Source organism: Xylocopa sonorina, chromosome 3 (genome assembly GCF_050948175.1).
Source record: "Xylocopa sonorina isolate GNS202 chromosome 3, iyXylSono1_principal, whole genome shotgun sequence".
In the NCBI taxonomy this organism is placed as follows: Eukaryota; Metazoa; Arthropoda; class Insecta; order Hymenoptera; family Apidae; genus Xylocopa; species Xylocopa sonorina.
Window position 1 is genome coordinate 5,519,408 of NC_135195.1, and position 12,714 is coordinate 5,532,121.

A 12,714-nucleotide genomic window follows, 5' to 3' on the forward strand; every position below is an offset into this window, starting at 1 on the left:
TCGAGCCATCTCCTTTATTGCTAATGGCTCTTTTTGCGACATAAATTCGCGAAACATAAAAAGAAGGACGAGGAAAAATTATGTGGCTACTTTCGAAATTGCAGAACGTCCGGCAGACATTTTTTTACGCGACAGGAAATGAATTTTTGTTACCGAAATTGGTTTTCAGTCGTGACAATGAATAGACTGCTGGGAGAATTTTTATTCGAGATTCTGTAAGACCCTATAATTAGCTGTCAAGCTAAATAAAAAGGTAAATAATTGATTATTCGCGTTACCAGCATTTTAGATGTAATTATTTATTTATTTAGCGATCTTGTATTCTTTCAATTCCATTTTTAATCTCGAATGATTCGATCGCTCTACTTTGTGCTTAGAGTACGCGTTTGCCAAACTCCGACTAATCCAATGAAAATTTATTCCCGGCCAATTTCCAATTCAGCGGCTGGAGAATTTTCTGATTAAGAAACGACCCAGATTAAACTGATTACCTTATAAAGTATGTGTCACGAGTTCCCCCCTGGGGTTCGATTTCAATCATTTATCGCGAGATTGGAAAACGACGAGACAAAAAATACGAATGTACATGTTCGTTAAAAATATTCAAGATGAAAATCAGCGGATAGATCGAACGTGTTTTCGCGATTCGAGTCCGCGAACTCATTATTGGCCACGCCAAAAAAAAAATAGTTTCGATACACTTTGTTTTTTTTTTTCGGTGTACACGCAATGTTTGCAGTGCACGAAACGCGAGCAGGTATACAAGCAGCTTTACCAATGCGCCTGGAATCTGAAAGTAAACACTTGAATGCGTCATTTGAAAGCGAACGCTTAAATATTCGCTACATTTATCGTGTTCGATGTTGCCTTGGAACGGGTGCAAATGAAACGTATTTTCGACACCGATCGTTATTGACATTTGCAAGAAACCGCGTATAAAATAAACACGGTGTTTGCATAAATTGTCGAAGAATAAAATACACGAGGCGAGCGAATTTCTATTTAGATTTCATTTCTTTAATTGTGTTTCCAGAGATATATATCAATTTGCATGAATATCCAGAGTCCAATCGCGAGCAATATTTTCACGGACTAAAATATAGGGCCTTCTTTCAATTACGCTGGAAAAGATAACATGGTAACACGGAATAACGTTCTCTCATTTCAGACTCTAATTTCGATAGAATCGAGTTCGATAATTGCAAAAGTACATTTGGCTAATTGGCAAAGTGAACGTAATGTAACCGGAAAATTAGTCAGGTCTTTCCACATTTAAAAAGAAGGCAAAAGCGTAGACATTCTCCAATACGAGTCTTCGTATCCACCAAAATCAATTCGAATCGATTACAATAAATTTCCAGTATCGAATCGTTCAGAAATAAAGTCTCGTCTCCACTATATTTATTTACCAGTCGTCTCAATTCATTTTCAAAACATTCTCGAAAACCAGATCCAAAACGAAGGTATATTGTCTTCTGGTAATCTCGAAACAACCCTCTTCTCGGTACCACGCGTCGTGTTCTTAGCGACACCCTGAAAATCCAATATCCGGCATTGAAACGCGCATAAGAACCGCGCAAAGCCAAGGGGGTTGGATTCTCCACTTTCCTAATGGAAATAGCCCGTTGCGGAACGACGTTGGCTGTTGGTTACCCATCCACTCGCCCCCAAACAACGAACAGGCGCCTCGCGAGCGACAATGGCTGTGGTAGACCCGGTCTGAGAGGAGGGCTCGTGCCGGCGCACGTGGCTTTAACCCTCTCCCCGCGGTGGGTACGTCTGGCACGGCGGTGTCCGTTTACAGGAAGCGGGCTATTTAACGTTTTTACTCGAGTGTCGCTTACAGCCGTCCGGTTTGCTGGTGATGTGCCGCAGGGAAGCGGAAGAGCGCGGTGGAGCTGCTCCAGGAGACGAAGGCGTTCTACGTGAAGAGCGAGACCGTGCTGGACCGGAAGCAGGAGCTGAAGAACAGCGGTCATCTTCAGGTGTCGCAGCTGAGCGCGCCGAGCGCGCCGCCCAGGCTGCTCAGGAAATGCGGGAACACGCCGACCTGTTCGATGCAGCCGACGTCGCCGTCGCAGATGCCACCTGCCACGATGACGCCACCCTGCTGTTGGGCGTCGTGCCACGAGCAGGACAGACGTAAGTCTATTAGTACGATCTTGCTTTCCTTTTTAGTCTCTGTCGTTTCTCGAGTCGGATTAACTTTCGTAGAGACTCCACAGCTGATTTTCTTCTTTCTTCACTTTGACGTATGTTAGCAGGGATATCCTTTTTGAGGAATATTCGATGGGCTTAAGTTGTTGAGTATTGTTCACTCGAAAGTTATTAACAAAGATATATGGATACGGATGGATATGGAAATCTGAACATTTCTGTGGATATGTTTGTTTCCAACCAGCCCAAAAATATCCCAGTCTTATCTCGAGACTTGTTTAACTTCTCATTGTTCTTTTATGAATTTCGCAATATTGTAAGTTAGGTGTAAGTTCTAATTCTCTTGACCGTTGCAACGTTGATGTTGTGTCCTTTAACCCGTTTGAGTACCACGGACTTTTGGAGAAATCCAATCGAAAAGCGCTATGGAGCGCGATGGCGCTTCTCAATTTCTACATCTCAAACTTCCAAACAGCACGACTGACCTTCTGCTGAGGAAAATCGGCTAAGGAAACTTTTCGAAAATTCAGCTATGGATTTGAATAGAACACGGAGTGGTAATATGGTAGCAATCTCATTTTCTTCTTTTTGTGATCTTCGTGAAGATGGGAAATTAATTGAACGTTGGTTGATTATAAGAAATGATTTATTTTCTTTTTATCTTTCGTTTGACAGTTCTCTGGTTGAGCAGAGGCAATTTGGAGGTAATACGACGTGATTGTCGTGAAATGTGTTAACTGTTGCTTGATCGTGTGTGGCGTACATTGTAGGCGCTTCCTCGTTCCATCGGCGGGCAACTTGCCATCGATGAAATAGCTGCAAGCGGCTGTCTGAGCACTTTCGAAAGCTTCCGTGATTCCCTGTGTATATGCGTGGATGGAGTTGAACGGGAATCGGCCAGTTTGGATTTAGGATTTATGGAATACTCCTGTGACTCTGGCGAACGGTTTAATCCTTTTTTCATTTTCCCTGTTGAAAACGATTTTACTTTGTTTCTTATTTTTCATTTTGATCGCACAATGCAACACATTTATTAATCACTGCTCTTCGTTCTCACGATACGTTCTCGTGGATGGTGTAAATTTACATACGAGCACCCGTTGTAAATGCAATTTCAATATTTGATAGATGTCTCGTACTCCTCGTTTTTACCATTGACAGAGCCAGCCATTGCAATTGTAAATAATAAAATTGTATACAACCTACTGCATATGCAATGCTGAGCCAGTAGGACAAAACGAAAATACTGCGCACGGCAGTAGCCTTTCGCGAACGTGTTAAATCACGTATTTACTCTATTCTTGCCTCTCCAACACAATAGAAAAGTTTTTTTCTGTTTTGCACGGAGAACGATCGAAATAATGGCACGCGAAATCATTTCTTTTATATTTATCGCTGACAAAATTATTTCCCTATACTTTCCTCGTGGCTTGCTAGATTCTATAAAGGTAGAAAAGAACGTGGATGTGGCTCGTAAAATATTTAAACGCGGTAAAGTTTGTCTTCTCGCGGCAGTGTATATAGAGGAGTTTTACTTGCGATATGGCGGCAGACTAAACGCGAGTACACCTATTTACGTAGTGATCGATAGCGTTAAGATATTCAAATGGCTCTTCGTAGCGGAAGGATTAACATAGTTTACCGAGTTACAGGATCATCCATATTTTAGATCTCAAACTTTTCAACTTAAACTTAGTTGATGGATGGTGGGAGTAACTGTTTTAGCATTAAAAATCTTAAACACGCTACTCCTATGCAACAGAATATTTCTTTACAATTTCTCGTTGCCAAATTCACGGACTCCACATCGCATCGTTATACGATGACCCTTTTGTAAACTATTTTCAACGCGACATACGATATTCTCACGCCTAAACCCGTTACTTCCGAAAGATCGACCACGTCCAGGTAGCGTATTTCATTGCTAAACCACGCAGAAAAAAAGACCACGCATTCCCATGCAAATTACTTCCACGTGACGAACGTTGCACCGAATATCGTATTAACACGTCGAGTAATCCGTGGATCGTGGATGGTGCGATGATTCCGTCGACGAGACTAAAATGCTCGGTCGGTACGTACAATACCTACGTATGCTGCTCGCTGGAACTTATCAAGTATCGTAGATTCGAGCGGACATTAAAGTGTCGAAAGTCTCCTTAAAAATGGTATTCTTCTTTAATTAAGTGCAGCGTTCTCTAACTTTTCCTCTTGAATTTTGAACCGTGGTAGAAAGTCCACTCTCCCGTGGTCGTAGAGTATATTAACCCTCCGCAAGTTATTAACGCATATATCCGCAAGCAAGGAAAAGTTTATCGAGCTATTAACGAATATATCCATAACCGTTATCTTTTGCCAACTAGATAGTGGTGAATATATTAAGTATGGTATTGTGTTTGTAATAGTCTACACACGCCACTTGAGTTAATATTTTGACACTTGTAAAGTTAATTGGCGAGGAGATTAAGCGAACAATTAAATGTGATTGTTGCTTCACGTTCGAGGAAAACTAAGCTACTTTCAGAGCATTGAGAACAAGCGGTTCGTACGTATATTGTATAGAAGGAATCAGTCATATCAGAGGAATTCATCCTCCCACATTACTCAAGATTTTTCACGCTGCGGCAGCAGCAATAATTCAGACAATGAAAGCTAAATCAGCGAAACTATTCGGTATAATTGCAGTCCCTCTGTGTGCTTTTCAAATTTACGCTTTTCCCTTCGAATGACTAATTTCGAAACGTCTCAAACTTTCCGTGTATCCCACAGATGTTATTGGCATTTCGCGTTAGTCATATCGCAGTGCAAACACCGTATTGCGAGAGAAAGAAAAGGGGCTTTATTCATCCTAACCCGACGTCTCCTATTTTTCGTCTATTCGTAACCATAATTCCTAGCGACGTGGACATTTGAATTCGTTCTAGTGAGAAATAGAGAAGAAAGGGGGACACGACGTCGAAATGTTTCTATGAAAAGTCGTAGTCGAAAGGATTAAAAGATCAGCCGACTGTTTCTAAGCCTCGCGTTCTCGTCTATGTTCAATAGCAGACGGGATACTGAGTCCTCAACAAACACTGCCACCCGCACTGCCACCGAAGAGCCCGCGTCTGGTTCCTGTTCCGCAGCGGCGCACGATTTCAGGGCCGCCAAGCAGCACCGGCGGGGATCAGCTGCAGGCGAAATTACGCCGTCTGCTAAACACCGACAGCAAGGAGAACGTATTTTTCCCCGACAGCCCGACGCAGACGGTCGTCCACACGAACGGTATCCCGCAGGAGGAGAAATTCCGCTACTCGCCCGGGAGCCTCTCGCCGAATTTTCGCGACGACGATCGTGGAAAGGTGAAACTTTTTACGTCACCAGATCTAACGAAATTAATGTCGATGCGAGAATTTCATTTGCAGGGGGCGACGAACGGGTGGTTTCGAATGTAGACGCTTTTGGGAAATTGGTACTGGTAGTTTCTGAACGCACGAGTGTTTCGGGATATTTCTACTGCACTTGCATTTTCTACGCAAATGCAACACGCAGGATTAAATATTTTGTCGTGTTTTAAAATGTAGAGTATTTTAGTGGTCGGTATTTAAATGTGAAGGATCAGTATCCTTTGAATTGAACGTAATTATATTTCGACTTACGAGTCTATAATGAAATGCGTTTAACAATGTGTTTTTTTCAGCGATTCTTTTTTTTTCTTAACATATTGCAAGTTGTTTCGAGAGATATATTATTTTTACGCGTGTAAAAAAAGCTTAAGAATATTTTTGTGATTAACACGTGTACCTAAACTTCCGAGTGGTAGTTTACGTTCAAGATATTTCAGCCACTCTAAATTTACCTATAATAAAGTAGAGCCACCCCGTTTTAACTCGTTCATTTTGAGTATATAGTTGCATACACGAAACATCACTATTTTTACAAAAAATATATACAATTTTTAAGAGATCATCACGCAATATAAATCATGAAATGGTTCGACGTTTCATTCCTATAATTTATGATTCTAAACTTTTATTTACTATTTTCACTTTCTTTAAGGGTAAAGTTGATGATTTCTGGGGTATGCTAAAACTTCTGTGTGTTTTCTAGGCTTGGTGTTGTGTGATTCATTATCGAAGGGAGATTTATGTGAGTCGTAATTGGAAATAACGTTGGATGTTTACTTTTAGCGACATTTCCTCGTGGTTTATTTGTATTTCTTTGCAACAGTTTAAACAGTTTTATCGCGTTCCTTTACACTACATTTACCGTGTGTACATAATCATCGAAAAATGTAATCAAATATAATATATATACAAAACTCAAAATTTAAAAATGCGTGCAATAACGTTAGCGCAAAGTGTCTGCACTTTTTAATTTAATCAGAACCTCTCGACAACGATGTGAATATTCATAATGCACAATTATTCCTTTTCCTGTTAGCAGAAAACAGATGATGTAATTTAACCCGGTGCATCTTAATTCACTGTTAATACGTAGTTATATTGTCCTAATACGCGTTTCATCCGCGAGTACGTATGCACGTTTCCTGGCGGTGAATTGTAATTGTCGAAGTGCCAGAGGCAGGAAACGGTGTTAGGAACCGGAAGCTGTACATACACGTGTTCGCGAGTTTAACACGGAAGACATATTCCAGCAGTGTTTTATTAAACGCGTGCACAGCATGGACGATGAAGCATGCACGAAACACGTATTGACCATTTCAGTATTCAAATCTCCTTCACGAATTTAACGTCTCCTAAAGCATTATTGACGGCAATTTCTGGCCTTCCTCTTGATTTATTTCGTAACGAAAGATCACCGACCTTGAATCTCACGAATCAACGCCGAATTGCCTTGATATTTACATAATCACCACCAAGTGGTAAATTTATGTCTCCAGTAACGTTCGGAACCTTTTCTCCAAATTTAAACCCACATTGCCTACATAAATTTACGTAAATATCCTGGTCACTTAGAACGATTTGTAATTCCAATATCGATGATAAAACGAAGCTTAAATTAATTTGTAATGCGTCGTCTAATAATTGACCTGGCTAACTGCAAGAAAAATGGCGTTTCTTGTGCACCAGTCCAATATACATAATAGTAACAACTCTGTATGATACACTATAATTATATATTTATTGTCGTCCAAATAATGATGCTACAATAAATACACGAATACAGTTCAGATCTTATACAATATTTCTGTCGATTCTGCAGCACTGTACTCAAGATGTCCGCTTCAAGTTCGGGCGCAGCAACTCGCACTCGCACACGTCCGGTAGATCCGGGAGGAAATCGACGAGCTCGCAGTCGGTGGAGAACACCGTCTGTCACAAATCTTTGCCCGACCTCCACACCAGCACGCGACGCCGGGCGTCCCTTTCGCCACGTGCATCGACCAAGTCATCCAAGCCATCCGGGCATCATCAATCCACGAGCAACTGTCCGGATTGCGAGACAAGCTCGGACTATTCGGAGCACAGTTTCAAGCGGGACGCGGTCTGTTATCGCAGGTATTCAAAACACTTTTACACGCCCGTTACAGCTGTAGGTACGAGGAACAGTGGCTGTTTACGATGCTCGAGACTTTTGTGACTTAAAATTATCCGCACGATGTTTTCTGGGATTATCAGGAGCGGACAGAGTGTTTCTGGGAGGGATTTGTGATGTTTCTCGTCAGCGTTGGGCGCTGTAGGTGCAACGGTATCCCAAACGGACACGGTTATTTATAATCTAAAGGGTGCTGAGGGCTATTGGTGTGACCTGGTTATTTTAATAAAATTTTTAGATTCTGGTATTATTATATATCGCACGGCAGGAGTTCTCAAACTGAGTACCGTGACAATAATACTCAATTTTCACCAAGATTTAGCAATTTAGCAGTAGAATCCATTTTTATAACATGGTACTACCTTTGTATCTTCTTGTCTATACTTCATCTGCCACTTGTCGGCTATTTTTATGGTTGCACGTCATTTGTTTCGAGTGGTACCAGATTGTTGTCGTAAAAAAAAGATTCCAGTGGATTTTAGCCTAACAAGGGTGCCGATAAAAGTTTGAGAGCTGTTGTATGGTATGTGTATGTCTTAAATCGATTTTAATTCAACTCTGATGATGTTACAGGCGTTGAAAATTTGTAATCTTAGACTTCACATTTGGTAACGTGGTAAAGATGATGAACTGTTGCTTCACTTTTACTGTTTTATTTCTCGTGTGAAAGAAATCGAGCATAAACTGAAAATCATATATCAATCTAAATTTATATAACTGTCTTAATAATAACAATGATCTGGAATTTGCCACAAATTGTTCTCTCTGAAATGTCTATCGATCGATACTACTTTCTGCAATGCTACTTTCTGATATATTCAAAACAGTTATCTTTTATAGTAGTAACGCAAAAAATGGCTATTTTCATGTAAATTGTTTCAATTCCAGTTCCAGACACATTCGACGTTCGTTAGGGTCAGGTGGCGGCGACGCCAGCAGCGTGTTATCCGCTGGTGGTCGAACGCAAAAATCGTCAGGTTCCAGCAAATTGAGCCACGGCGCGACTCCAAGAGATTCCGGTGGATCGTCTGGACATTGTACACCTCGTAGTGAACCACCGCCAATAATACAGGTACTTGAAACGTTAAGAGATGCTCTCCTTACCAGAATTGGACCGAACATTTGAGAAAATTCTAGTAATATTACTCATGGAACCTTGATATAGATAAAACGAATAAATTAGATTGCCTTTAGAATTTTATTGAGCGTATAACGCGTGTTAATTATGCTTGAAATGTTCTCAAGTTATTTAGTAAATAGAAACCTAGTAGCTGGGATATTTTAGCTAAGGAGAGCACGAGTTATCTGGAAGCATCGATTCGAAAGTAGCTATCCGTTGAATATATTTTTCAGGATTGCTGGAGTCACATACGCCGTGACAGCGGTGCATCTACTCAACACTCAACGGAGAAAGATCGTTCGAGAAAAGGTAGTTACGCTAACGGTACCCCACCATCTGTTGTAAGGCGCTACAGTCCTGATTCTGAGAGCAGCAATAGTCAGACGGATTATAGTCCGACGTGCAACTCAAGGTACGCGGTTAAGAGTTTGGTAAAACTCGAGATATAATCGAAGAGCATTTAAATTTTATTGTGCAAATAAAATGCCACCGAAATTTCTGTTTGTATAAGAGAATAATTTTATTACGAATTTATTGAATAGATACAGTCAAGTATAATTATCTATATATAATATTTAAGTGATTATACGCAAGGAAATATTAAGAAATTTTGTTAAAATTTAGTTTTTTTACCTAGTTGCATTGCAACGAAGTTATTAAAATTTTGATTGATGTTTTCTAAATATTCCCACAAACGGTTTGCTTTTTGCGCGTTGCCAATTAAAATACAAATACTACTTGTATTAATTTTCATCAATAATTATATATAAATCTGATTTCTTCGATTAGGTTTTCCGATGGTTGGAAAGAGGGTCGTGGACGACCAATTTTGCGATCTAAGTCGGATATTAGCGACCGCTACTGGCGCCAGGATAATGGTAGAACCAACAAAGTACCTGCACGACCTCCACGGTCAATCACTCAGCTCGAGAACTTTTTCGATTGCTTGGGTCTCGATTCGGACAATTATCAGCGTATTACGAAGCCCGACTCGAAGTCGTCGTCCCCTGTATTTTTCGATAGCGTTAGCTCGGTCGATTCGGCGTTAGGTCTCTATTCTTGGGCTGGGAACAACCAAACGAATCAGAATAGTCAATGGCAGAACAACGACTGCAGTGTCGGTATGGGCAACGACGACGCCAATCAAAGGGTTACCGCTTCACCCAGTATCGTGGAGCGTAACGCACGAATAATTAAATGGCTCTGCCAGTGCCGGAAAGTGCAGTTTGGGTTTAGTTAAGCAACGAGTTACGGACGAGGACAATCGATTCTTCAGTGTCCACGAGGCCGATTTGTAATTATTAGTCACGCAGCAGTTTAATTGTCGAGGCGGTTCAGCAATCCTAGCGACTGGCTACGTGCGCGTTTGTACGTTGCGTTCGTACGCGCACGGACAATTAAACTGTTTTACAGCTGAACATTGCAAATCAGCGGCTAGACCAACACGCATTCAAGTCAACGAAAGTAAAGTCTTTTATCTTGCCAACGATTTGTCTCTTCACGCATCGCAGAAATCATGTTTGCTTCTTGAATTTCGCTGGGTAATACCCACGAGCGTAAACAAATCATTTTCCTTTTCCTGCTTTTTTAAGTTACTAATGCTGCAGCGAGTAGCATCTTTATTTATAACTTTCCTTTGTTTTCCAAGCATATATGTGCCATCGATACGCATAACGGTGTTGTGCATTTGTGTTGTGTTTCTTCAATCGTCATTGAAATCCTTCAGCGTGACGGACCGTTCTTTTTTTTTTTTTTGATACGTTTGCCTCGAAATTTGTACATACATCGTAGACTCCGTAGAAGTTGTCGATTATTCTCGTATGTGCAGTTATATCTAGCTTTTCGCTTGTTTGAACAGTTTCGTTTTTAGCGAATCAGTTTATCGTCGTATGTTAGGTTTATTAAATTTGCAACGAAGTTATGATCGCACGGATCAACTGTTCTACACATGTTCGCCACAGTTTTGTGGGTTATTGGTAAAGGAAGTTATGTATAAAAAGCGTATGAAGTTTATTATAATGTTTTTCTTTAAAATTAAGTCGTACATTAGTCGTTACCAAATTTCACCGTTGTAACTTTTCTTGCGGAGATGTTTATGACTAATAGGGATTTCTATTAGTTCCATTACACTTGTTTTATCACACTTTCATTCTTCACGCCACACATTACAAGCAATGATTAACAACTATCGTTTGACGGATAATTTGATGTCGAATGCCAACTGAAGATATGGTTCGATATTTCTGATTGAGTAGGAATTGAAACGATTGAGTAGGAAAAAGTAAAGCTCTTATCTTACAGTGCAGAGAATACTTGCTGTGTTTTCAGTAGAATTATTATTAACGTAGTACCAATCCAATCTTATTAATGTTTTCGCTGGTCCCGAGATAATTATATTAGTCTACGCTGAACTTTATTGTAGAAATAATATTGGTGGTACAAAAAGAAGCAGTATGTGATTTACTGAATTTTGAAGAATTTTTCTCTGCGTAACTTTTCGCCCTAATGGAATTTGTGTAAGGAATTTAATGAAATTCTCATGTTGATGTTTTCATATCCAGTAAGTATTGTTATATGAATTTACGTTTGATCGTTAGAAAATCATTTTGAATGTAACCTGTTTGAAAATTTGTGTATCTTTTGAGAATCGTAATTTGAATTATAAAATTTATCTCTTGTTTGTATGATATAATTAATCTGACTTTTGAAAGTCGTTTGAAAAATTTTAATTAGAAGATTTGATTAAGAATCAAGTACCGAAACGTTTTATTGTACACTCGGTATTTTATTTATTATAAGTGTCTTCTTTGTGCCTATATATATATGAAAACCTTGAGAAAAGTTATTTTAATAAAAAAATTTATTCCGATCGTTTAATATATCTCTAAAAATATGTTCAATATTTTGTTAACAAAATTTTCGATTAAAGCCTGCGTATTTTATAAAATCTAATATTATCGTTTAAGAGTATTACAGAAAGAAACGAGAAAATCAGTATCTTATATTTTAGAAGATTTTAATTAAATACAATCTCTAAAATAATACACGATAATATATAATTATGAAAACCCGTAATTGATAAGAAAAACTTATTATTCCTTTATTGCTTAAAATATTTCCTGATATATTTCACTGTGCAATAATATTGATAATTCACTTTAATGTTTCTTATTTTTAGGTAATACATTTTAGATTCTACTGTTTGAAATACTTTATAACTACTGTGTGGCAATCAATTAAAAATATATTAAAATATATTGACTTTGAGTGTTTCTAATGGACGAAAATTGTTAATTAAGTGATTCAAGTACTTTAACATAAAGTAACAATGATGGAAGGAGAAATTCGTGTAATATAATATGACAAGAAGTTACTCAACTACTCTCATTTCAAGTGATATAGATGTCTTAGATAAGTAGTGAGTTTGCATAGATTTGTAAGTGAAATGTGGTAGTTCATTGCATTTAAAACAGAGAAAAAAAGAGTTGATATTACTACCCGTGTAGTAACACCTTGCATTTTTTTAAGCAGATGTAAAATGACGCTTCTATCAAATATTAGATGTTTCCGTAGTTACGTAACCAGTATTTACTGTAACATTTACAGTTTTTGAGAAAATTATTATAAAGGAGATATAATCGAGATTCGGAGGGCAAGGTTTCTGAGCCTTAAGCAAAGTGTTGTTGCACAAAAACTGAGCATAAAATGTGTATGCTTACGAGAAGCATTTTGCTTATAACTTTTTGAGCCAAACACTGTTTAGTATATTGTATATTAATGGTGTTTAATGGTATTTAATATTACCAAAAAGTTTTCATTCTCAAAAAAAAAAAAAATTAAAATTCTTGCCTTATAACAAAAAAAAGAAAAAAAAAAGAATTCGTAATATATTTTTGTTA

General features: G+C 38.7%; 2 protein-coding genes across 4 annotated transcripts in view; both read left to right on the forward strand.

The window, feature by feature from the left end:
* Positions 1-10,145, forward strand: part of LOC143422166 (uncharacterized) — a 58,637-nt gene extending 48,492 nt beyond the window's left edge. For 2 of the 3 annotated variants that reach the window (XM_076892619.1, XM_076892618.1), the window contains 6 exons: positions 1,876-2,142; positions 5,203-5,498; positions 7,363-7,658; positions 8,584-8,767; positions 9,049-9,227; positions 9,605-10,145. In XM_076892619.1, the coding sequence (XP_076748734.1) occupies positions 1,876-2,142; positions 5,203-5,498; positions 7,363-7,658; positions 8,584-8,767; positions 9,049-9,227; positions 9,605-10,055 (1,673 nt within the window). In that variant the 3' untranslated portion in view covers positions 10,056-10,145. The remainder of the gene's footprint in view (positions 1-1,875; positions 2,143-5,202; positions 5,499-7,362; positions 7,659-8,583; positions 8,768-9,048; positions 9,228-9,604) is intronic. The other variant, XM_076892620.1, reaches the window with a different exon arrangement.
* Positions 1-12,714, forward strand: part of LOC143422168 (uncharacterized) — a 153,037-nt gene that overhangs the window by 88,213 nt on the left and 52,110 nt on the right. The window lies entirely within an intron of this gene.